A 27,713-nucleotide genomic window follows, 5' to 3' on the forward strand; every position below is an offset into this window, starting at 1 on the left:
TTCATTTCTGACTCCACATCACACAAAAAGTAATATTTATAATATTTTACCTTCCCTTAAAGTTTGCCACGAGTTCAGGGACACCCTGTATAACATCAAGAGCTTACAAAATTTAAAGACATTAAATATTTTAAGAATGTGAAACATTTATGAATTACCTGCAGAATCATAGCCTCTATATTCCAATCTTTGCAATCCCTTTATGAGGCATTCCAGAATCTCTTTTCTCGTTTTTGGCTCCAAGTAATTCAAATATGCAAAAATACCTGCAAAATCAAATTCCATAATTGATTTGATAAAAAAATAGTTTTAAACACATGCAAGTGAATTAAATTTTATAGACAATGATGAAAACACAGCCTCATGATGGATCACAAGCTGCGATAATTTACGGGACAAGAAAGGACATTTTACTGATGAAAATAACTAAATTTTTCACAATTGCAATTTCTTGTATGGTGCAAGGCTGTGGTCGCAACTGGTTTGTATGTAGGTGGGAAAAAGAAAGCAAAAGTCTGGTGTATTCATTCAGTATTTCCCTAAAAACTTGACCATGAGTGAATGTGGGACCCACCTTGCCCTCAAAATAAATTGGTAATCATTAGCTTGCCAAGACCAGACATCTGCAATAATTCCATAACCACATCCAGGGTTGTAAAAAACAATTTCGGACGAAATGAGGAAAAAAATTTTCCACCACAAGTTGAAAATACCTTACAAATACAAATACAACGCCACAACAGGCAAAATGCCCAACGAGGTGGCTGATAAAAAGATGCCCATAAAAATATGGATGTCATATGTTTCAAAAATACAGCAACCCCATTAAAAATGCAATTAACACAAATTATAAACAATATATACACATGATAAAATATTATACAATGCCCATAAAGAATACTTATGGTTGTCTTATTCTAAGAATGGATAGCTTCTCGATTTACCCCAACATGTTTATCGTATTTCTCTTTAAACGTGTCAATTGTGTTACAATTTACTACCTCCGAGGGTAAGCTATTCCATTTATTAACAACCCTATTAGAGAAAAATTCCCTGCGACACCATAACCTTGCATTGTCCCTCACCAATCGATACTGGTGTCCCCTTGTAAAAGCAGTTGATTGGCGGTGTACTAAAAGTTCATGGTCCATCCTAACCATCCCATTGAAAATTTTGAACACTTCGATCATATCTCCTCGACACCTGCGTTCATCCAATGTAAACATATTCAAAAAATGAAGTCTCTCTTCATAACTCAAGCCCTGTGTGCCAATAAGGACACGCGTAGCTCTTCTCTGCACCCCTTCAATCAAGTCTATGTCCCTCTGTAGGTATGGTCTCCAAAACCTTACAGCATACTGGACGTCCAGGACGAACTAAGCCTCGAAAAAGCGGAAGAATGACTTTAGGAGAACGCGAAGAGACCTTTTTGAAAATGAGACCAAGCATTCTATTCGCTTTTTTGACAACCGCTGAACAATGTTCAGAAAACCTAAGTCGCTCGTCAATGAGAATTCCCAAATCGGTGACTCTAGTTGCATCCGCGATAGTGACACCATTCAACTCGTAAGATAACCATGGGTTGTTCGAACCAAAATGAGCGACCATGCACTTATCTACGCTAAACGTCATGCCCCATTCATTTGCCCATGCTGCAATCTTGTTTAAGTTGGTCTGGAGCAACTCCCTATCGCTTTCATTCCCGATTACCCCTATTAGCTTCACATCATCTGCGAATTTGCTAGTAATTCCATCGATACCCTGATCGAGTTTGTCGATAAAAAGTGAAAAAAGTATGGGGCCAAGGACACTTCCCTGAGGAACCCCACTTGTGACGTCTGTCCAACCAGAGAATTTCCCGTTCACCATAACTCGTTGCGACCTATCTCTTAACCACGATTCTATCCAATTCAGCAAGTTGCCCCCTATTCCAATCTCGTGTAAACGCTTCAAGAGTTTGCCATGTTGGACCCGATCGAATGCCTTCTGGAAATCAAGGTAAACAACGTCGACATTTTTGCTCTTACCCAAAGCCTTAGTCACGTAATCATAGAAGCAAAGGAGGTTAGTTACACATGACTTCCCCTTCCTGAACCCATGCTGATTATCCGACAATACATTATTCTCGTCTATCCACTTCACAAACTGCCTTTTGATGATAATTTCCAAAATTTTCGAGAGGGAGCTCGTCAAACTCACTGGACTATAATTAGACACCACTTCTCTACTACCCTTCTTAAATATCGGAACAACGTTAGCCAGTTTCCAATCTCTCGGCACGATACCCTCAGCAACACTACTCCTGAATATCTGTGCGACTGGCCCTAACAATTCATTAGCACCTTCCCTGAGAACCCTGGGATAGATATCATCTGGTCCTGGTGCTTTGCTTGCACATACATTTCTTAGAAGATTTAGGACCTCCACGTCTTCTACTTGAATATCGTTGAGGGTTTTATTACCCCATGCAACACCCGTATATCGAATATCATTATCTCCATTAAAAACAGACGCGAAAAAGTCATTGAAAGCACTACACATGCCTACATTGCTCTCTACCTTAGAGCCTCCTATCGAGAGGGGGCCAACTGTCCCCTTACATCCATTATTGAAAAAATGATTTTGGGTCAGAGCCAATGTTATCTGCCAACCTAGATTCAACTTGCTTTTTACTATCCCTTATCGCTTTCTTCAACAGTCTTCTTTTATCAGTAAACAATGATAGGTCACCAGGTCCACTTTTATACTCTCTGAATGCTCTTTTCTTTTCAAGTTAAAGGTTCCGCACGCTATCCGTGAACCATAGAGGGTGTGATGTACAAACACGTTTTTTTCGAACAAAGGGTATGACGTCGTGCAAAACAGAGGACAGCTTCGTACTAAATTCTTCCCATTGACTTGCCACCCCTACTGATTCCAACCGGTCTTTGAAAACTTCCGTTAACCTTCTTCTCAAAACATCAAAGTTAGTTCTCCGAAAACAAGGAACCAGTCTTTTGTTGTCAACCTTACCCGAGGAAAAGTTAGTGAAATCTGACGATACGATGATCACTGGAAGAAAACTCTTCCCCCACCGAAACATGTTCAACTAGATCCTCAGAACTAGTAAGAACTAAATCCAAAATAGCAGTACCCCTAGTGGCTTCTGATACATGCTGATACAGAAAATTTTCGAGCACCAACTTAAGAAAGTCTCTTTCATACTGATTTCCAGATGAAAGGTTCTCCCAATCAATACCCTGGTAATTGAAATCCCCTAGTATGAGAACCCTCTTTCGCTTACACATGTAGGAAATTTTATCATGCATTTTGGCAATGTAGTTTTGATCCTTATTTGGTGGATTGTAACAAACCCCAACAATAAGCTTATGACGTCTTTTGCTCTCAAGTTCAACCCATATGGTTTCAATATCACTTCTCTGCACGTTACTCTCTAGCCTTCAAACAGGATTTCACGTATATCAACACTCCACCCCCTTTCCTATCAGATCTATTTCTCAAAAAAGTATCGTATCCTGAGATGTGTAAGAAAGATTTATCCCCATCCTTTGCCCAAGATTCTGTAATGGCTATAAGATCCAAGCCCTCCACAACTATCATAGTTTCTAAAAAATCTTTCTTATTACCCAAGCTCCTGGCATTTATTAACACACATTTTAATTTGCCCGGTAATATACATACATAATTAATTACTTAAATATGTATGTATACATCCTTTATTATGTCTGCATATACACTTTTGGTGCATGTTAAATTATGTATTTTGTTGATAAAATTGACATTTCTATTCTCTAATAGTTAATTGTGCTGCACACCTACTTTGAGTCGAATGTAAAACTGCAGTAGGAAGATTTGTAATCAAAATGAATTCTGAATGAAATTCAATCATGTAGTGTTAAATTAAAAATTTTTAAAAAAACCAAAGATTTGGTTAACATTTCATTTTTTGAAGAGAAGGAAAAAAAAAAAAAATGTAGTTTTCAACTCTACTGCAGGTATTTTGTTGCATTTACAATTACTTTTATATATTACACCTATATACAATACAGTGATGTAATACTTATTGTAATTTACAATATTCTGTTTAGGCAATACTTGAAAATACAATTAAACTCTTGAATTCCTTCCAACATGATTAGATAATAAGCTCAGTCTGCTGAATCACCTATGATCAGCCATTTAGAGGAAGGAAGATTTTTCTCTTGGGCATACAAAGGTATATTTTGAACTTTACATACAGTTTGAAGGTTGAATATTGAGTAGGATTTCATAATCTTGAAAATATAAATCCTAAATTATATTTTCACCTTAATTTAGAAAATAATGCAATATTCATACGAACAGAAAGACAAGGTTTGATAAATCCCAGATGCTAAGTCATCATTGCAACTGAAAAATCAGCATTTGGCACTTGAAATTTTATATATGTAATGGAGGTCAAGAAAAGTAGAGGTCTAAAAAAGACAAAATTTACTGATTTTATGGCAGTATGTTTTCCAATATCAAAAGGAGTAATGAAGTCTCAGAAAAGGCGATTATTCAGGGCTGCTTGAGAAAAAAACACTTGTATAAGAAATCTGGCTGGTGCCTAAATTATTGTATTCAAATTGTTCGAACCCATTGGAAAGAAATGTATCCAAAAGTATACTGATCCATCAAAAATAAAAGCTCCAGCTATGTAACCAGAACTATTGAGTTTTTTTATTTGTTTTTTTAATCCAACCCAAACTTTCAAGAGCTGAAGTGACTTGCTTCTTTCTTGAATTCCTCACTTCAAACATTTGGAATATTCTTACTTCATTAAGGTATCTGACTACCTTTCTTGTCACTTTTCTTTAAAATGGTTCTGGAGTGAACTTCGAATACATTTTTTGATAGAAAGTGTCTCGAAATGGTGAAAACAGTGACAAATTTTAGTCTATTATATTTTCTATGAAAAAGTCGTTTTTATGTCAAATTTCAGGCAAAATTCATGTGATATTCGAAACACGATTGCAAAAAATTTTGTGAATGAAATGCTTTGTGATTTTCACAGTGCATTTAGCTAGTAATGTTGCAGGTTATGAACCAAAGCTTAAAGGATTCATATGTTCATAAGTTACACCAAAATATGTCTAAGTACGTGTGAATTTTTTTGAAATTTCATCCTACATTTTGTCTATAAAACACTAATTCAAAAAATATGTGATAGACCTAAGATTTTGGTTCATAACCTCAACAAAAAAAAGCAAAATATCACATTAAAATTTCGTAATGATGCAATGAATAGATTTTTTACAAATCATGTCACAAAGTCAAGTAAAATGTCAAAAATAACATTCTTCGTAAAACACGTTTAAAGTCTTTATTCCCGTATTACCTGTATGTAAAAACACAACACTAAAGTGAACGTAACTTTGATTCTAAGCATCATATAAACAAAACAAGGCCTGTTTTGGAATCACAACAAATAGAGCTTTTATAAAAAATAAAAAAATAATCCATATTTTCTTCCAAAATGACATTTTCAACGTAGTCAGATACCTTAAATTCAAAAATGTTAAAATACTTGAATAAAATAATAGATAAAGGTATTTGATCTCTGCCTACAGAGGGACTTTACACTTTGGAGCAACATTGATTGTGATCTATTGACTCAATTGAAATGTGTGGAAAATGTTGGCTATAAAAAAGGCAGAAAATAATGGTCTTTTCAGCTAAGATTTTGTTAAGTATACAGCACTATTAAATTCTTCGCCTGCTAGCTTAGCACTGGTCAAACACCTTTCAGGTTGGTTCAGAACAAGCTCTGGAATAGATTAGGCAATGAAAAAGCTGGAAAAAAAATAGTAAAGTGCCACCAGTCACTAAAAAATACTAGTGAAGACGACTGGTAATGAAGTTTTACAGATTGTATCAGGTTTGGCAGGTTTTTGGCGCATAACATTCTTTGTATAGACCCAAGGGATTCTGGGATATACTCAGATTTATGGCACAACTCGATCCATAATAAATTGCCTATGGCGATATACCGGACTTGTGCTGTTTTAATGAATGAATGTATATTTTTACTTGGACCGTGATCAAACTAGAATGGGGCTCAAGGGCAGAGGCGTATGCCCCAACAATTAAATAAATTTGTTAAATGCTTTCGGAAAATTGGCACCAACTCAAAATTTCTCTGGAAGAATTGCATGCCCTCCCATAGATCAGTCTTGGGCATGCTCCCGCTCAGGGGCAGTCCCATTCGCTTTGGTAACACTACATGAAATGTACCATGCAAAAAACTCAAATACATTTTTAAGAGCATCTTTTCTATTTGTCTCTGTGCATATTCATTTGCATAAGAATATTTTTTTTGCAAATGGACTTCTACATGTATTTTATTTCGGAATTTCTAGTTACTAGTACTGTAGCTGCTCCCTAATAGAAAAAGTTGCTCGAAAAAGAAACAAACTACATGTGCACACAAGTAACAAAACATAAATGTCAAAATTAGGCGGATTTTTCTCCTGATTTTACTTTATACTTGAAAAAAAAATGACAAGCAAATAAAGCATCCAGGTTTCAGGTATGGCCCATTGTAGATAGAAGTTCCTTGGAGTTGAGCAGCCACACATCAAACTATTTTAAAATGTTGAATTTCCGATTCGAATAAAATGTTGACATATCCATAGGAAGTGAGCATGAATGTAAACAGTTCAGACTTTTAATTGATAAGTTAGTCGTCTAATCCGCTTTGATGATACGAAATTCTATGAGAAAATGCCTTATACTCTTAGAGAATCAACTGCTTTGAGATCAAAAATCAATTTCATGACTAGAGTTCTGTTCATTCGTTAATATTAGAACAAAAAGATCTCAAAGATGTTCCAATGCAGATAAAGCAACAATTTAATTATTTTATGTCCTTACAGACTAAAAAGGAAAAATTCGTTTATAATGAGAAGTACGTTACAACGAAAATTTTTCTCGTGGTTGTGAGCTGTTGTTATAACGAACTTTTATTGTATTATAAGCAATATTAATTTGAAAAATTACAAAAATTTAATCTCCTGCACAACTTGAAAATATGCACTTATTCTGGAAATTCTTCAATTAAATACATTTATACACACATTAATTCTAAAAAGAGGTTAAAATAAGTAAATGTAAAAAACAGGACTAATAACAAATTTATAAATACTGCAAAAAAATAAAAAAGGTCAATTTCCCATCCACACCGCTGGGTGACCTTTCATTAAATTAAGTTGTATAGTAACCAGAGCCTGGATTATATTCATTTGCATATTTTGACTTTTTTAGCATTAATGCATATAAATGCATAAAATCAAACAATTTTCAGTATAAGTGTATATTTTTAAAGGTTTATTTAAAAACTCTCAATTTTTTTTTTAAATTTTCAAATAAATATTGTTCATAATATTTTCATAACAGATTTTTTTTCCTGCAGGTGAAATTTAGTGAATTAATACATATTTATAAAGTATTTTACGAATATTAACAGTTTCATTGTAAGGCTATTTCTAGAGTTAGAAATAGAGTTACATTTTTTTAGAAACAGTATCAAAATTCTTTTGGTACTGGTATTTTTGTTACTGAGCAGCTACAACAAACTGAAAAGTAAAAAATGCTGAATATAAAAAATATGTGGAAGTTATTTGCATATGCGGTATATAGAGGGAATATTTTTTTGGTAAATGAATAACATATGCATGAAGAAACAGAAAGATGAATTTTAAAAACACATCTGCTTTTTTGCATGGTTATTTTTTTAATGTATTTTTACATTTTTTAAGTGCTTATATTTACATTTTTAAGTGCTTATATTTACATTTTTAAGTGCTTATATTTAAATTTTTAAGTGCTTATATTTACATTTTTAAGTGCTTATATTTATATTTTTAAGTGCTTATATTTACATTTTTAAGTGCTTATATTTACATTTTTAAGTGCTTATATTTACATTTTTAAGTGCTTATATTTACATTTTTAAGTGCTTATATTTACATTTTAAAATGCATATTTTACCACTTTTTAATGTATATAATCCGGGCTCTAATAACCAAGAATGGCCACTAAATCAGTGTTTTCCAAAGTGTGAAATATTGCCCCCTAGAGGAATGGGGCTATGCAATAGTCCAGAGGGTTGGTAGAAGCTATTGGTTCAGCATAGGATCGTATGGGTGGGCTTGAGATGGCAGAGATGAGAAAGAAATTTTTTTTTTAGAGAGCTATATATATGGAACAAAAAGTTTCGGAAACTTTTCACTTAAGTAGCGGTTCTCAACCGGTGCTTCGAGTACACTTCCCGGAGTCTCCGCAGCCGCTCGAAGAATTATTGGTGAAAAATATAACCAATAAACACGTGTTACATTCGTACGAACTTAACTGATCCACTTAATGAAAGTAAAAAAATAAGTTTAAAACCGCCTAAAATAAGTTTTATATACAAACTTTTATAGTGTAATCCCCGCCTAAGACAGAATTGTGATGTGAATATTTCTAAGCACAGATGTTTTGAGAGTCTCCACCCCTCCCCTTTTTTTCTACTTGCAAATTCTTTGATATCTCCTGAATTTTTTTTTTGGAACATCGAATGTTTTTGGATTGGATTTTTCAAATATTGGTTGTTTTTGGAATTTTTCTTTCATATTTTTCCGGAAAGACAGTTTTTTTTTTTAAAATCTCTTGAAAATATTTTAATATATTTTCTCATCGACTACTTGTGAGGATCGGAATGAAGGCATCTTTATACCCATATTCTATGGGGCTGTAAATTAAACCACCAAAGAATGCCTCTAGGCTGCCTATGGGCACTGAATCAGGGGTGAAGGAGAAAAATAATTACAAAAATTAGGAAAAATTGGTTTTTATGCACAAATTTCAAACTAAAGATGCGGGCGTTTCGCCCGCATCTTTAGTGCTCATGTGAAAGGGTATGCGGATCCGCGTCCGCTCTGTGTGAAAGGGACCTTATGGATATTAAGTGTGAATTGAAATTTCCTTCAAAAATTTTTTAATAAATATTTTCACATAAATTTTGAAAAATCTGCTGCTATCTATTGGTGAAAATAGTCAAATATCCTAGTGAACTTCATGCATAATTAAAAAAAATTTTTTTGTTTGATGAACTCGAAATGTCAACAAATGTCAAGAAAATCCCTAAGTATATCAATCTTAGACAATGGTTTCCATGGATATGGGGAATTCATCACTAGTTACATCAATGCAGCATGGGATCTAATGTGCCCGGGAAGGCATAACAAACTGCGTTGAATTTTTCTCTCTCCACTGCTACATCCTTACTTACTGAGCTCCAAGAAGCTACTAATCACGTCCCCCCCCCCCTCGAAAATATAAACTGAACTTGTCATTTAATTGAATCTCTTGCTACAAGAGTTCCAAATAATTCTCCAACAAATGGTAACCATATTTCTCTTCAGAATATTTTTCCAATCAAACAGTAATAAATAATAAAGCACAAGAGCTAAAATAAGCCATAAAAATACCTATTTTAACAGTTTTAAGTTTATTGGTATTTCAGAGGTCATAATATGCAAAACTGATATTTTAAGCATTGAGAACAAAAGAAATGCTTTTTAAAAAATTTTCAAACTATCAATAGGCCTATTAATTTTCATCAGAAAGTTTCCCTCCCCTGCCTTCCGATTCTATTTAAATATGAAAGTGATCTGAGAAATTAGGGAACTTGGTGTTGCCAACTTTACTTTGACCGGATGTTACCATAGTGTCCCCACATCCTGCAACACTACCCCCCGGCTGGGATCTTTGGCAGGCCTACTTGTCACAGGCCTGTTTCACAGGGATCCAAAGTAATTAATTTATTTCATAAAAAAAGTTAAATCACCCCCAGTTGAAGCCCTGTCAGCCCCACCATTGTTTCAGATGAACGCAGCCCATGAAAAGCAGGAAAATTAGGGGGTGGTAATAGTAGCAGAACAAGCAAGCAAACAAACATAAATAATATATATATATATATACATATACATACATACACACATACATAAATATATTATATATATGTAATGTAATATAATGTAATATGTATATATATCAACTTTTTTGACTCCTCCAATGTTTTCATGTTGGCACCTCTGGCGACAGATGCGTCACACAGGGCCCCCCATGTTTGGAGGAGTCCCGCGTATGTGGGAATATTAAAAAAGTAATTTTTTTACAACAATAGAACAAGGTAGTCATGTTTCAACTATAGAAATGATAGTGATTATTACAAATCATACATCAAATAAATGAAAATTATTTGCAACTCGAAAGCACCCCACAGATAATTCTCTCTCCAGACCTGCGCCTGTCAATGGCAACCCTAAAATTGACCTGAGGGACCTCAAATACTTTATTTTGGGCTTGAAATCAATTTAACTTTGATAATAGTGCAGTGATTATAAACCATAATTGAAACGGTAGATGGATTAAGTGCAACCAATTTTTCAGCTAGTTTTTGCACCCTTAATATTTTTGTTTTTAGTTATTTTCCTTCCCTTCAAAAATTATCAATTCCTTTTTTAACGCCTGAACTTTTGGGCTCTTGATTATGATTGAACTATCAATGCGTCGCTGAAATTATGAAAAAAAATTTCTTTCGGAACAATTTTTCCCCGTGAAATTCTTAAGCCAGACCCTGGTTATTGTGAAAACAGAGGCTCTTACGAGACACCCACTTTGATCTGAACTCTGGCTGCCAGACAAAAAATACCTAACACAAGTGGTGTCATGTTCACCTCATGGAAACTTTAACCAATGGTATAGAGCATAGTTTCCCAACCTTTGCCTCGTCGCCCCCTTTTTCAGAAATTTTTTTCTCCCATCGACCCCCCAACGCAATGTAACCCATAGGATTCAATGTTAAACCTGTAGTTTCTACTGCCCCCCTGGATCATTGTATCGTGAAATGCCCATGTTGGGAATCACTGGTATAGAGAGGGGAAAAAGAATAACAAATATATCAAAAATGTGTGAACAACTAGCTTGAAAGGTACTGAAAATAAGATAGTTCAGATGCACTTCTCAAAGGGTGGCAAGATAAGCAATGGGTGGAGTCGAGATGACCCCACCATGGTAGTGAATGGTTAAACCATCAATGAATAAACTTTGAACACAAGAAATTTTTTAACTTATGTTCCGGCGTCACTGTTACAGACGAAACACATCTGCTGGTGTTGCTAAAGCAATACCAATCATTTTTATGGTATTGCTCAGCAATACCAATCATTAGAGCCCGGAAGTTCAGGCAAAATGCCATAAATGTCCTTTTTTGTCTATTTTCAAATTTTTTGGTATAAATGCCTTTTTTCAAATTTTTGTGCCATAAATGTCTATTTCAACATTGAAATTCACTAATAAACTTGAAACTGAGGCCATAATCTGTAATCTCGGGTAAAAAGTCCCACCCCTACTTTCAGCCTATTTCACGCAAATGAGTGATCCGAGAGACTGGTGTTGCCATGCATTAACTTTGCTTTGGCCAGATGGTGTTAGATATGAATTTTGTTTCAGATGAACGCAGCCCATGCTAGAAAAGCAAAAGAAAACAAAGTTTTTGTTTCTCTCCGGCCACGCTTTACATGATGTCTCGGCCAGGCATTGGACTGCGTTGTATGTGCATAGCTGGCTGATGGCTCTTCCAACAGGTCATGAATTCACGTCATGGCTCTCACAAGGCGGAGTAGGAGCAGACAGGGCACATGGTGTTTTTATTTTATTTTTTGTACCATAAATGCACTGCCAACAACCATGGCTACTTAAACATACATACAGCATTTAATATTCGATTAAAATCGACCAGAGTGGGCCTCAGGGACGTATATGACCACACAGGACCCTGCACTTGAACACATGAATGATTCATGGGTTCTAACCTCCCCTTGAGCCAAAAAAAAAAACACGCACACACACATAATACTGTTATTTTACAGGAAAACACACGCACCCCCCCTCAGAAAATTCTGCGTACGCCAATATATATGCCTGTATTTACCCTCATACGTAGTAATATTTAAAAAACTTTCTATTTTGGTTTAAAAAAAATGAGATAGCAATGTTTCAAGTATAAAAATAATGATTATTCCAAATAATACAACAAATAAATGAGAATTATTCGCAACTCAAACGAGCCCCACAGATTATTTTCTCTACCGGCTCCACGTCGGGTAATGGGAGGGGGGGGGGAGGGGGTCCTGGAATTACCCTAATCCTGAGGATATACTAACATTTTATTTTTGGCTTGAAATTAATTTAACTTAGATAATAATGCAGTTAATACAAAATATAATTAAAACAATGGATGGATTAAGTGCAATAAATTTTTCAGCTAGTTTTTGGACTCTTAATATCTGTTTATAATTTTTGGAAGGAAGAAAAATAATTAAAAATACCTTTTTTTAGTGCCCATTTTAGTGCCTAAATTTCTGGGCTATACCACATCATTTAAAAATGGCTCATATATTACACTGAAAGCGCTTTTCTATGTTTGCATGAAAAAACAAATTTTAAATCGCTATTAATTTGAGTGATTTTTTTGCCTCTTTAAACGCACTACCAACAGCTACCATTGTCCCCCTCCTCCCCAGGAATTTATCAATTGACAAAAACCTTGCATATCCAAAAATGTCTAGCACTAGCTCATTAGCCCTGGGGATGACAAAACAGTATTTGGTTAAAATAGCATCCGTAACCAAATGCCATTGTCATCTACTTCCTGATATTTCTTGTATTCATCTTTCCCCCCAGGGATTTAAGCCCTGTTTGTTGAAATTGTAGGAAAAGAAAAATCGTGGCGTCCAGTGTGAAGTCTGCACAGGTACCAGACACTCCAGATGGTTTTGCAGGCTGTTTTCCCCTTGAGCACATGCAATTAACAATAATTCAATCCATCAGTCTTTTTTTACTCAGTGAAAAGAGCTGCTGAGAACATACAAGAACTGATAAGCATACAATGAGGAATGCCTGTCGTCAATGGTCCCAGGTTTTTTTTTTTTGAAATGATATACAGTATATTTTCCACATGAAGAAAAAACTAGTTTCTACAGTACAGCAATACTAATAATCCTGCCCCACATCCCACAAGCGTAGGGCTAACAGTGATCCAGCACTGGCACGACCACCTAGATAACCAGCCTCTGCACAAGTGATCGGGAATGCTGTGACATCAGCAAGAGTAGTGTTATCGTTCCTCCATGACCCTACTCAGCAAAGCACGATTGAACATGTTTGTTTGCTCTTCATCTCTGCTTCGCACGTGTTTTTATAATTTTATTTTAACTCAGTTTTTTCGAATTTGTATTTCTATATATTTCTGATGCCATTCACGATAGTCGTGCAAATTATAAATTAAATTGAAGGAATGATCCAAAAGTCGCCGTGCTCAGATGCCGAGAAATAACATGCCATCGAAAGGTTTTCAAAATTACCAGCAATAGTAAGGTTAGAACGTTCTTGTATTATTTAATAAAATTCTCTTGAATTTTTCTGGTTATAAGAGCATTAGTCCACTAGTTTTATGATAATGTTGAAGGCTATTCCATGTCGAAAGTGCAAAACCGCTGATTTTATGATATATATCAATATGGTATAATATATTATTTTCCGTAACAACAAACTTCGATACAAATGAAAGTTTATTTAACTTTTTTTCTGTTGTTTTATCAATCTAACTCCAATAATTCAAAACTGATCATTGTTCAAAATTGAACAGATGAGGTACAGCATTTGTGTTTAGATTACATGTTTCACATATTACTCAATTTTTTTGTCCATTTGAAAAATTCTCATTTTATCTTTACATAATTTGAAAGAGTTAACATTAGTTCAATTTCTTACTGGCAATGAACTCAATGAAAATTAGACATGCATTAATAAATGAGAATTGTTCACCTTGGCAATTTTTTTTCCTTTCTTAATTTTCAATTTTTTTTTTAAAGAACTTAATCATTGTGAAGGTTTGTTACAATCCACCGAATAGGGATCAAAACTATATCGCCAAAATGCATGATGAAATTTCCTACATGTGTAAGCGAAAGAGGGTTCTCATACTAGGGGATTTCAATTACCCGGGTATTGATTGGGAGAACCTTTCATCTGGAAATCAGTATGAAAGAGACTTTCTTAAGTTGGTGCTCGAAAATTTTCTGTATCAGCATGTATCAGAAGCCACTAGGGGTACTGCTATTTTGGATTTAGTTCTTACTAGTTCTGAGGATCTAGTTGAACATGTTTCGGTGGGGGAAGAGTTTTCTTCCAGTGATCATCGTATCGTCAGATTTCACTGTAACTTTTCCTCCGGTAAGGTTGATAACAAAAGACTGGTTCCTTGTTTTCGGAGAACTAACTTTGATGTTTTGCGAAGAAGGTTAGCGGAAGTTTTCAAAGACCGGTTGGAATCAGTAGGGGTGGTAAGTCAATGGGAAGAATTTAGTACGAAGCTGTCCTCTGTTTTGCACGACGTCATACCCTTTGTTCGAAAAAAGCGTGTTTGTACATCACACCCTCTATGGCTCACGGATAGCGTGCGGAACCTTTATCTTGAAAAGAAAAGAGTATTCAGAGAGTATAAAAGTGGACGATGTGACCTATCATTGTTTACTGATAAAAGAAGACTGTTGAAGAAAGCGATAAGGGATAGTAAAAAGTTGAATCTAGGTTGGCAGATAACATTGGCTCTGACCCAAAATCATTTTTTCGATACGTCAATAATGGATGTAAGGGGACAGTTGGCCCCCTCTCGATAGGAGGCTCAAAAGTAGAGAGCAATGTAGGCATGTGTAGTGCTTTCAATGACTTTTTCGCGTCGGTTTTTAATGGAGATAATGATATTCGATATACGGGTGTTGCATGGGGTAATAAAACGCTCAACGATATTCAAGTAGAAGACGTGGAGGTCCTAAATCTTCTAAGAAATGTATGTGCAAGCAAAGCACCAGGACCAGATGATATCTATCCCAGGGTTCTCAGGGAAGGTGCTAATGAATTGTTGGGGCCAGTCGCACAGATATACAGGAGTAGTGTTGCTGAGGGTATCGTCCCGAGAGATTGGAAACTGGCTAATGTTGTTCCGATATTTAAGAAGGGTAGTAGAGAAGTGGTGTCTAATTATCGTCCAGTGAGTTTGACGAGCTCCCTCTCGAAAATTTTGGAAATTATCATCAAAAGGCAGTTTGTGAAGTGGATAGACGAGAATAATGTATTGTCGGATAATCAGCATGGGTTCAGGAAGGGGAAGTCATGTGTAACTAACCTCCTTTGCTTCTATGATTACGTGACTAAGGCTTTGGGTAAGAGCAAAAATGTCGACGTTTTTTACCTTGATTTCCAGAAGGCATTCGATCGGGTCCAACATGGCAAACTCTTGAAGCGTTTACACGAGATTGGAATAGGGGGCAACTTGCTGAATTGGATAGAATCGTGGTTAAGAGATAGGTCGCAACGAGTTATGGTGAACGGGGAATTCTCTGGTTGGACAGACGTCACAAGTGGAGTTCCTCAGGGAAGTGTCCTTGGCCCCATACTTTTTATCGACAAACTCGATCAGGGTATCGATGGAATTACTAGCAAATTCGCAGATGATGTGAAGCTAATGGGGGTAATCGGAAATGAAAGCGATAGGGAGTTGCTCCAGACCAACTTAAACAAGATTGCAGCATGGGCAAATGAATGGAGCATGACGTTTAGCGTAGATAAGTGCATGGTCGCTCATTTTGGTTCGAACAACCCACGGTTCTCTTACGAGTTGAATGGTGTCACTATCGCGGATGCAACTAGAGTCACCGATTTGGGAATTCTCATTGACGAGCGACTTAGGTTTTCTGAACATTGTTCAGCGGTTGTCAAAAAATCGAATAGAATGCTTGGTCTCATTTTCAAAAAGGTCTCTTCGCGTTCTCCTAAAGTCATTCTTCCGCTTTTTCGAGGCTTAGTTCGTCCTGGACGTCCAGTATGCTGTAAGGTTTTGGAGACCATACCTACAGAGGGACATAGACTTGATTGAAGGGGTGCAGAGAAGAGCTACGCGTGTCCTTATTGGCACACAGGGCTTGAGTTATGAAGAGAGACTTCATTTTTTGAATATGTTTACATTGGATGAACGCAGGTGTCGAGGAGATATGATCGAAGTGTTCAAAATTTTCAATGGGATGGATAGGATGGACCATGAACTTTTAGTACACCGCCAATCGACTGCTTTTACAAGGGGACACCAGTATCGATTGGTGAGGGACAATGCAAGGTTATGGTGTCGCAGGGAATTTTTCTCCAATAGGGTTGTTAATAAATGGAATAGCTTACCCTCGGAGGTAGTAAATTGTAACACAATTGACACGTTTAAAGAGAAATACGATAAACATGTTGGGGTAAATCGAGAAGCTATCCATTCTTAGAATAAGACAACCATAAGTATTCTTTATGGGCATTGTATAATATTTTATCATGTGTATATATTGTTTGTAATTTGTGTTAATTGCATTTTTAATTGGGTTGCTGTATTTTTGAAACATATGACAACCATATTTTTATGGGCATCTTTTTATCAGCCACCTCGTTGGGCATTTTGCCTGTTGTGGCGTTGTATTTGTATTTGAAAATTTGCCATATACTTTCAACATTGTAAATATTATGAAACAGTTTTAATTTTTTATGCTTAGATATTTTCAAAAATATTTTTTAGAAAACATTGTTTCAAGATGAACCTACAAGTAGGAAATCTTGTGATAGTAGAGAAAAAAAATTGTAATCATAATTAAAATTATATTATTTTCAAAATAAACGGATTTAACGCCATAAATTTTTTATAAGGGCTCTTTTCTCTCATCTTACAGGTATGTAAACCACATTTCAAGCCAGATTCTCCACAAGCTATTTATGAACCCTGAGGAAGCGTTCCTAATATCATATCTGCTCAGCACCAAACAAACACGGTCATGATTCAATGACATCTATCCTTCATCAACGAATTCAACAAGCTTCCTGATCAGCAAATCTACGGATACAGTAAGGTCTCGAGAAACTCTATGATGTACCACGGTTGAATCACTTCGACCATCGGTGATGCCTTTCAAAGATCAAGTGTTATACTCTGACAGTTTGCTCCAGAGATAGTTGTGTAGTCACACTATGAAGACTTCCAAGAGCCTTTAGAAGCAGACTTAAGAATTAGGTTCCCTTGCAACTTTGCACGTATAATTACAACAATTATTACAGGGCAGGAGTATGTTCGTGATTGCTAGGTTGCTCTTTCATATCCATCGAGACAGGTCACAAATTTTTTTACTTATGGTCAATTCAGATGGTTCTTCCATGTGTTTTTGTACACTGTGACTCTTGTGTTTCACCGTTCCACACTTCAAAACAAGCCAGAGAGAAAAAAAATATGAAACCGGTAGGAGTATTTGAAATGAGTAAAAAAACAAGCTTATATAGTATTTAATATAATGAACTTCCTTGATATTTGAGATGACTAGACACTAGTAAATAACAAAGACTGGTATGTTTGTTCATATAGTAGATTCCCAATCCAAAGATGATGAAATCATCTGTTGCTAGTGACAACGATTTAAATGTTTCTGCTAGTAGTGGTAATTTGGAAGGTATGTAACATATCCTTAATCACCACTAACATCAATTAACTCCATGCCGCGTAAGAATAACACATGAAATAATATGCAATTTATTGATTGAAAGGGAAATTTTTCTATCAGAAAGATGTGAAAAACATTTATGGATAACACTATGAGGTCACGTATACGAGTGTTTTATTACTGATGCATTCTCAAATACTTTCTATACCAAGTGAAAGGTAATAGAAAAATACAAAACTTTCTAAATATTCGAAGAGATCACCAACGATAAAGATAGAGAATAAGGAAAAGCCATGAATTTCTAATGGTTCCTCACTGAAAATTTATAAGAAAAATCGTGACACCCCCCTCCCCCTTAATTTTGCTTGAATCATAACTTTGCCTTTATCATTGTTGGTTTCTTTTTCAATTATGCCTATCAGGCAAATAATTACTTGTTCATACTTTCCACAAAGGGTTTTTTTTTTTAATATGGTGCAGGTATAATTTGAAACAGTTTAAAACAATGTTTGAAAAAACATTGTTTTTTGAACAAACAAATTTTTGAAACAATTTATAACAAAAATGATGAAAGCATAATCGTTAAACGCGAACATGTCTCCATGTAACATTACTGTTATTTGGAAAGGAGACATCAACCTCCAAATTTATTCATTCACTTTTTTTTGTATCTCAAAATGAGTATTTTGAAGTGTTAAATTATAATACAGTGCAACCTCGATAACTCGCCTTTTATTATTATTTATATGGTTGCCACAATATTCGATACATTAGGGAAAATATTTCAACTTGACACACGAGTACCATATCCCACTTAAGTCGACTATGATTTAAACTGCATTACCATAACTCGTACTCAAAAATCACCCATGCGTTGATCAGTTCACAAAATTTTATGACATTACTCTCATGTGAGGAAAATTGTATTTTTCATTGTTTCTGCTATTTATTGATTAATATACGTCAAATTCTCTCTACTCCTTTCAGTAAGGTTACTTCCTGTTATTTCTCTGTTTGGAACCTGAAAACTCAACCTGTTTAATATGAAAGCCACAGGTGTGAATGATTTTTGAGTATAAGAGACGACACAAGAAAGCTAAATTGATGCGTTTTAAATGAGCGGAGGAAATTCATCTGTTTTTTGGTCCATTGAAATATGCTCATTCACAAATAACATTTTCCAACAATCAAAATATATGCCCCTTTTCTACCTAAAATTTGAGATTATTCCCAATACGAAAACTTTTCGTAGGAAATTACAGATAACAACATTTGTTTTTATGAATCTGTGAATGATATCTAGAATTGTGTGTGTGTTCAACAATATACACACAAACAAAAAAAGTTGTTTAAAGGAAGATGAAATAAAATTCTTTAACTTGACATCTGCTTACATCAACATAATTATTTTTCGATAGTCTTTGGGTTTCAAGTTATTGGGATTCCATAGTATGTTACTTGGTACACGCCACAGATAATCACAAAAAATATATTTTTAACTGTGCTGTTTACTCAAAACCACCAACTTACATTAAAATCAAATTTGCGTATTTTTGAAATCAATATATCTGAAATTACTGAAAATCATTGAAATCAAATTATTGAAATCATTTATCAAATGTGTATTTTTGAATTTATTTCATGTGTGGACAGATTTGTTTTTCCTACATCAATGAAAGGATTTTATATTCATGTAAAATGAAGTTGTCAACATTTTTCGAAAAATGTAAATAAACTTTTCCAATTTGACATTATTATGGTGTCTTTTATTGCTATCAAATAATATTTAGAAGTAAAAAATATACAGGGCTTTTTTTTCTCATTTATCTGTTCAAAAATCAGAAGTTTTCAACATATTTCTGCACAGGTTGAATTTTAGAAACACTATTTTTTTTTAAAAAGTCTCAAATATCTGTACAGAACAAGGGCGTAGCGGGGGTGGGGGGGGGGACTTGGGGGGTCTGCGCCCCCCCCCCCCGAAATGTGAGAAAATGACCGAAAAAAAGGAAAAAGATGGCCAAATCCATTGTTCTGTCACTGTGGTCCCTCCCCAAAATGAAAGTGCCCCCCCCCCCCGAACGAAATTTCTGGCTACGCCCCTGGTACAGAACGATTGCTTTTTTTCTTCAAATAGAAAAAAAATTGAGGAATTAAGATGACTCTCTACAATGTGTGTGTGTGAAGATCTATGAAATCATTGTTTAATTGAAAAAAAAAAGTGAATAGTGCAGTGCATAACTGATGGGAAAGAAATAACAAATTTTTTTTAAATGATTCTAATGTGTTTATTGTTAAAAAATATCGATGTCTTTTAAGAAAATTTTCTGACTGGTTACGTGATTCAAATTCTTCAGGGAGAAAAAAAAAACTTCAAAAAATATCATCGCCGTATCTGATTGTTAGGCTTAAGGAGGTGGAGGTTTAGCACTACTTCCAGTGACGTCACAACGCTACGCTAAGGCCGGTTATATAGGTCGTCGTGGCCCTGGGCCGCCCCCCCCCCCCCCAAGATAATTATTTTTTGTTTCCAAGCTTTAAATTCACTATGGGAGCCCACCAAAGATTCCAGTGGGCCCCTGCTTCAGGATGTGGGGACCATATAAATACTTACCAAAAAGTTAGATTAGAAGCTATGGTGTGGCAAATTTTTCATCTCATCCTTGATTGTAACTCAGCTGCATATAACATGGACCTTTTATTGCCGTTCCTGTGCAATTCTTTTTGTATCATAAATAGATAAATTATGAAATTAATGAATTTTTTATGAAGTAATCACAAATTTGCTCCATTAGAATAACGAAACCATGGCCTCCGCGAGGGTTGGGTTGAGGGGCTCCAGCCTGGGGACACAGAACAATTCTTAATTATTCTTTTGTTTAATTTAAATGCTTTTTGAAAGTTAGTAAAACTGATTTTTTCTGGAATAAATTTCTTGCGCTCCTTTTCTGCCCCCTTCCAAAGGTCAATTCGAGTGGGGGGTAGTTAATCCCCCACTCTTGAGCAGACATTAACTCAAATAACTTGCAAAAAAAATCCATTAAACACTTTTGAGAATTTAAAAAAATTAGACTAACCTAACAAATAAGGTAAATTGAAAAGTTTTTCAGACATCAACTTTACAAAATGTCTGGTCTTGTAAATGCTAATCAGAGGCGAGAGATTAACGAGATATCTTGTTAATTCCACTTAAAGGGTTGAATATACGGCGTGCATTTCATTAATTTAATAATTTATCAATACTATTAATTGTATTCAAAATTTATTGATTACAGTCATAGGCATGGTTGGTAAAAAACCGGTTTTTGGTTTAAACCAGTTTTTTTGTTTTAAATAGTATTAACATTAAAAGCAATGAAATTTCTGAAAAATCATTCAAACTTCTAATAATTAACTAAAATAAAATGTTTATTAATGTAATTAACACTATTCCCATGCAAATTAATAAATATTTATTACATTTTAACAAAAACCAACTTTTGCAATTTAATTATTTTTGCTTAACTCAATGGATTACTGTGTTTTTGAAAATTCTTTTATTATTAATCATATAATATACTAGCTATAATACCCGGCGCTGCCCGGGTTTTCTTCAATGAGACTTTTTTGGATCACGTGATATCTCCCTCTTTTTCTTGAGGGACATACAGTGTCCAAGTTAACCAATATGGCGACGTCCTGCACGACTCATGAAATAAACAAATCTAAATTTAAAGAAACGTACAAATGAATAGTCCCCCCCCCCTTTTTTTTAAGGGGTGTTAGGTATTTAGATTCCCTCCCACTGAACTTCAAGTTATCTATTTCTGCCTGTTTCAGCTTCGAAAAATACTTAAAGCTGTGGAATTTTTTCGATGCACTTTACGGGGCCCATAACTAATTATAAAAACCATCCTAAACTATATGAATTCATGCAAATAAATATCAAAAGACAATACGGAGACATTAATTTTCATGATTGAGAAGATATAAATAAAAAGTTGAAATCAATGTTATTGCATGGATATCCAACTCAAAAGTAGATCCGGCAAATTATTCATATTTTTAATTTTCTGGGCTTCGTATCTCCAAGTGAATTCAACATTTTAAAAATCGAGAATTCCATTTAATTTTTAAAATTATTGATGTGGCAGGAACCCCCCCCCCCCCCACTAAATTTCCGTATTTATGCAGTTAAATCGGCAATTTTAATACTGATTTCTATGAGGATCACCCTTTTCCTGACCCTCAAAGTGATGATGGTGATGATTATGACGTCTATTAAAAAAGCCTCATTACTGAGAGTATTGAAAATGTAGCAAACCATTATAAAGGCAAACTATTATACATAACTGGCAGCATTAAAGAAGTGACAAACCATTTTAAAGACATAAACACGTCTGAAACTCATCGCTAGGGAACCACGGTAACCAAAGTAAACGTTCGGAAAGTGATTGTTGAGGCCCAAAAACCATTGTTGCTGGACAGTTTTTTGCCCATTTGGGGCATTTGCCCTGGTCTGACGAAATTTTAAAGTAGCCTATCGTTCAAGTCGGGTCCCATTTAGTATATATGCAAAATTTGGCAACGATCGATCTAAAATTGTAGATTTGTATAGAGAACACACACACACACAGAAAATCAATTTTATATATATAGATACAGGTTTTTCTCCATTTACTTTCAGTATACTTAATTAGGAAGCTATTTTGCAAAAGTAATAAAAATTAGGTGAATATAATGCATAGCTGCCAACTTTTGAAAATGAAAATTCGGGAGATTTTCGCGCAAACCCGTATTTTATGCTAAAACCACTCCCTAATAAATAAGATAGGGATTTTCACACATAAAAGTTAAAACGTGAGGAATAAAATCCCTACGCAAAAAACAAGTGAAATTGGAGGTCAAAACTTCAAAATGCTTATCCAAAAAAATATTGTGTTCAATCAGAAACGCTGTGAACAAACATTATGCGCGAATGACCCCAAAAATCATCAGAAGAAATAAAGGGAAAAAACGTCAATTTTTGAAGAACACCAACTTTTTGCGACACTTGCTTGATATTTTTGATTTTACATGAGTGATGGCAGTCTTTCCACCATGACAGATGTTTATGTCTGTAACACAACTTGTACAAAAAGGAAAAATCAGCCCTTTTCTGGAACGTTTGATGAAAGGAAATTGGTCGGAATAAGTATCTTTGAAATTGATTAAATATGTTTTTGCTTATCAGTATTCATGTTTTGTTATTTCGCACGTACGTACCTTCAACAAAAGAAATTTTGACCATATGCGCGTCACTATAATCTTCAATTATTGTCCAGGACTATTGGCTGCTAAGCTATTTCCCTGCACGATAAGACAAACAACTTTCTTGTTACCATCAGAGGGTTTGTAAAACTTTATTAAAGGGAATAATAGATTACTATTGCTATATAAACAGTAGAACATACAATAGAGCCGGGGGAGTAATAATGTATATAAATAAAAATATCAAATCAATACAAAAGAAAAATGTTAAATTTTTAACTGCTGAAGAATGTATATACCTCCCTGATTATGACATTGATTTATTACTCTTATACCGTTCGCATTCTTTCTCCATCTCACAATTTAATGATGAATTAGAACAAAATTTACAGAAATTGAAGCAAAATACTTTAATAGTGGGTGATATTAATATAAATTTACATGGAGATGATAACGAAACTTCTCAATATCTTAATATAATGGCAATAAATGGACTGGTCCCCCTTCACAAAAATATAACAAGAGAAACAAATAATAATAAAACATGTTTAGACCATGTATTCTATAGATCAAAAATAAATTCAATAGAAAAATTCACAGTGTATAAAACTCAGATAACAGATCACTATCCAGTATTAGGATACATAAACTTTATACAAAAGAAAATAGAAGAAAATGAAAAAAACAAACATATAAAAATAATAAATTATGATAAATTTGAAAAATTCATTGAAAATATAAATTTCGTTAGTGTCATAGAAGAAAGATGCATACAAAATAAATACAAACGATTCGTGGATATCATACAATCAAACTCTAATTTATGGACGAAACAAGTCAAGATGAAACCCAAAAAAAGTAAAAACTGGATCACAAAAGAAATAGTAAATAAAATAAATTATAAGGAAAAATTATACAAAAAATACAAAAAGTACCCAAATATTATGTCATACGAGCAAGACTACAAAGAATACAATAAGGAACTGAAAAAGTATATTAGAAAAATAAAACAGGAATATATCAGATACTTTTACGAAATGCGAGAATAACAAAAAAATGCAATGGAAATGTATAAATCAGAATATACTTAATAAAAGTGCAAAGCAAAATATACTCCCTATCTGTGATAACCATAACATTTTAGCGAAGAAATTTAACGAAGACTTTGTTACAAGAAACTTGGAAGAAATAGAAATAAACACAGTCTGTAATTGTGAAGATGACCAAACAATGACTAATTCTAACAATTCTATGTACTTCTTTGAAATTAACGATTATGATATTGATAAGGTTATGTCAGAATTGAAGACTAATAAAGCAAGTGGAATTGACCAAATTACCTCTAAGATGATGAAAATAATTGCCCATTATCACGTGGATGTAATAAAAAACCTAATTAACTCATCTATAACGGAAGGAGTCTTTTATAGTGATTTAAAGTATGGCATAGTACACCCCCTTTATAAATCAGGAGAGACAAATAACTTACTGAACTATAGACCCATATCAATTCTTCCAATATTTTCAAAAGTAATAGAAAAGTGCATAAAAAAAAAGCTCGTAGATTTTCTTAATTATCAGCATTATTTAGCTCCTAACCAATACGGGTTTCAGAAAAGTAAGAATACAGAAATGGCCATCTTAGAGCTGTGCAATTATTTAAATACCGGGTTCAACTGCAATAAATTTTCTATAACGATATTTCTGGATTTAAAAAGAGCCTTTGACTACATAGATTTAGAGATACTCACAGGAAAATTGTCAACAGCTGGTATACGTGGAAACATATTGAGCTGGTTTAAATCATACTATTCTAATAGGAAACAATCAGTTAAAATAGGTGAAGAAATGAGTACATTCATAGAAGTAAAAAAAGGTGTCCCCCAGGGATCTGTGCTTGGCCCGATATTGTTTCTCATTTACATAAATGATATATTCAAACTCAACATAAATGGTAAATTAATCTCATTCGCGGACGATACAGTACTGTATGTTGAAGACACTGAAATTACAAATTTAATAAAAAAAGTTGAAGAGGACCTATTTAAAAATCAGTAACTGGCTCAAGAAAAATAAACTAAAACTAAACATACAGAAAACTAAATACATATGCTTAAAAACAAGAAACAAATAGTTTGGCAAATTTAAGTATAAAAATTCATGATCATTGTCCGTGTCAACATATATTACAATGTAACTGTCAAGAAATTGAAAGAGTACATGAATACAACTACCTAGGAATAATAATGCAAGATGATTTAAAATGGAAATCACAGTGTGAAAAAATAATAAAAAAATTAAGAATATATGCAGCAATTCTTTATAGACTAAGAGACACAATAGACAATAACTTTCTAAAAGATTTATTTTATGCTTGGATATATTCAACAGTAACATATGGAATCACTGCTTGGGGAGGTGCATATCAAACAGATATACAAAAACTAGATAATATATATAACAAGATAAGATCCCAAATAACAAGCACCACAATAAACACCAACAAAACAGAATGCCATAAGCTAACTATAAGACAAAACTATGTTTATAGACTAATAAAATTTTCATTCTTAAACAATAATTGGTTAAAAATGAAACAAAATAGAACATCATCTAGATTAAATAACATATATAAAGTGCCAAAAACAAATAAAATGTTATTATAATGAATCTATACCATACAATCAATCATACAAATAATTACATAAGATCTAATAACAATATATTCACGTTTTCTATGAATACCAGTCTAGAATCTATATTACAACAATAATACAACCACATGATACAATCCATCTGTATGTAAAATTTCTTTGTAACATAAATACAAAAAAAAAAACTATATTGAATAATTATAAACCGACCTAAACCATAATAGGCTGTTGCTAAGAAAAATAATCTACAGAGAAACCCTGTAGACCTACTGGAAGGACAGGCATGTCCCTTGAGGTCAAAAGTGTATGTTTAATGTGTTTCTGCATATGCTTGTATATATGTTTGTATGTTATTAAAAAAAAAAAAAAAAAAAAAGGGAATTTCCCCATTTACCACGTTTGACGTCATTTCGAAAGGAGAAAGAAAAAGGCTTCGTGTCCCACAAGAAATTCCTTAAGGATTGTTTTCAAATTCAGATTTCCTTCATTTAAGATTTTAAACACAGTTACAAAACATTTAGGGGCTAAGCAAGCTTGTGAGCCCACAAAACAATATCCGATACATATGATACATATGTCGGCATAAATAATAACGAGAGAAAAAAAGAAAAAAAAACACATACATATAACACCAAGAAATAAATGGCAACAGGAATGGAATTGATAAACAAAAAATTTTGGCATTTAGCAGCGTATGCAAGATAAAAGAAGATTACATTACAATATCAAACAGATAATTTAAATCTTCTTGAGTTAACAACCAAGATTTTAAATTGATAAAAAAAAAAAAGAAAAGATGTACATGAAGATTGTTCTTTTATTAACTGAGGAAGTAAATCAAATATTTTAGGAGCTAAATAAAGGAAAAATGTTTGAAAACAAGTTTCATTTGGCCTTGGTACCTGTATAGTATGACGTCTAAATTGCATTCCAGACTTACGTAATTTCAGATTGAAATGGCCACTTCTTTTATAAAACATTTTTAAACTTTTATAAACGTACAGATGTTGCAGAGAGAGTAGCTTTAATTGATTGAAAAGTGGAAATGTATGCGTGAGTCTATTTTTACTCAGAATGATACGGATGAAGGACATCTGTGAGACAAAAAGTGAAGATTGATGAAGTATGTCCCACCCCAACATGTAATGCCGTAACTCAATCTAGATTCTACTAACGCAAAATAAAGAAGTTTTAAAATGGATTGGGAACATTTATTCCTGATAAAATAAAATTTCCTAATGTTCCGATTTAATTCTACACTCAAATAATTAATATGTGTTTTCCAGGATAGTTTTGAAACTAAAAAAAATCCCGAAATACTTGAAGGTGTCTACTCTATCTACAACTGTGCACATACAATCCGAGATACAGCCATCTGTCACACTATAATATTTTAGGACACCAAAATCATCGAAAGTACCAGAACCAAATAACATATTTAGTTTTATCTGTATTTAATTTTAAATTATCATTTCTAAACCAGGAATAGGCGGGAATATTTTTTAAATGAAGTAGAGAATTTTTAGGGACAATTAGGGATTTTTTTGTGGTTTCCGTAAAAATTCGGGAGATTTAAGAATTTTTCTGGAGGTCGAGGGATGAAGCTAAAATTCGGGAGACTTGACAGCTATTATAATGTATTTAATGAAGCATAAATAATGCAGATTAATTAGCAATGATTTACGATATACAGGGTGATTATAACTAAGGTTCTGATTTCAAAACACAGTAGAATCTTGATTAACTGGGCTTAACAGTGTGCGTGTGAAAGTATAAAAAAACCTATTGAATATTAAGACTAGGAGATATACAGTAGGAGATGTGCTACTTCTTATGGGAAAGAAAATGAAATTGTATGTGAGGTAATGTAACTACTAGTACACTAGTCTTTGTCCTTTAAGGACAGCTGGTGTCTTTATTGGATTATAGGACCACCTGGCCCTAGCATGATGATGTCACTACTGTAGCTGCTTCTTTGTGAAGAGAAAAAGAAACCCTGTGAGATAATACACCATTACATTTAGATGTGTGATGCAATCCTTATTCTTGAATTTGCTGAAGATAGAGCATCAGAATGTAGCCAAAGGTTAGACAATGTTGTAAGAATGAGAAATTTTGGCTTTTATATATATATAACTTTAAATAACTAAGATACTTCATATGAAAAATATATGTATATTCTGGCCACTTTCATGAGACTTTTAGAAAAAAACCACTCATAAAACCTTATGTCATTTAAAGATAT

At 34.0% G+C, this 27,713-nt stretch overlaps 1 protein-coding gene across 4 annotated transcripts in view; it reads right to left on the minus strand.

Annotated features, from left to right (window-relative positions):
- Positions 1 to 27,713, minus strand: part of LOC149086558 (glutamine--fructose-6-phosphate aminotransferase [isomerizing] 2-like) — a 222,453-nt gene that overhangs the window by 182,281 nt on the left and 12,459 nt on the right. For all 4 annotated transcript variants that reach the window (XM_089256034.1, XM_089256032.1, XM_089256033.1 and 1 more), the window contains exon 2: positions 159 to 266. In XM_089256034.1, coding sequence (XP_089112160.1) covers positions 159 to 266 — 108 coding nt within the window. The remainder of the gene's footprint in view (positions 1 to 158; positions 267 to 27,713) is intronic.

This window comes from Pholcus phalangioides, unplaced genomic scaffold (genome assembly GCF_987345545.1).
Source record: "Pholcus phalangioides strain wild (caught in Gottingen) unplaced genomic scaffold, Ppha-v1.0 ptg000004l_1, whole genome shotgun sequence".
In the NCBI taxonomy this organism is placed as follows: Eukaryota; Metazoa; Arthropoda; class Arachnida; order Araneae; family Pholcidae; genus Pholcus; species Pholcus phalangioides.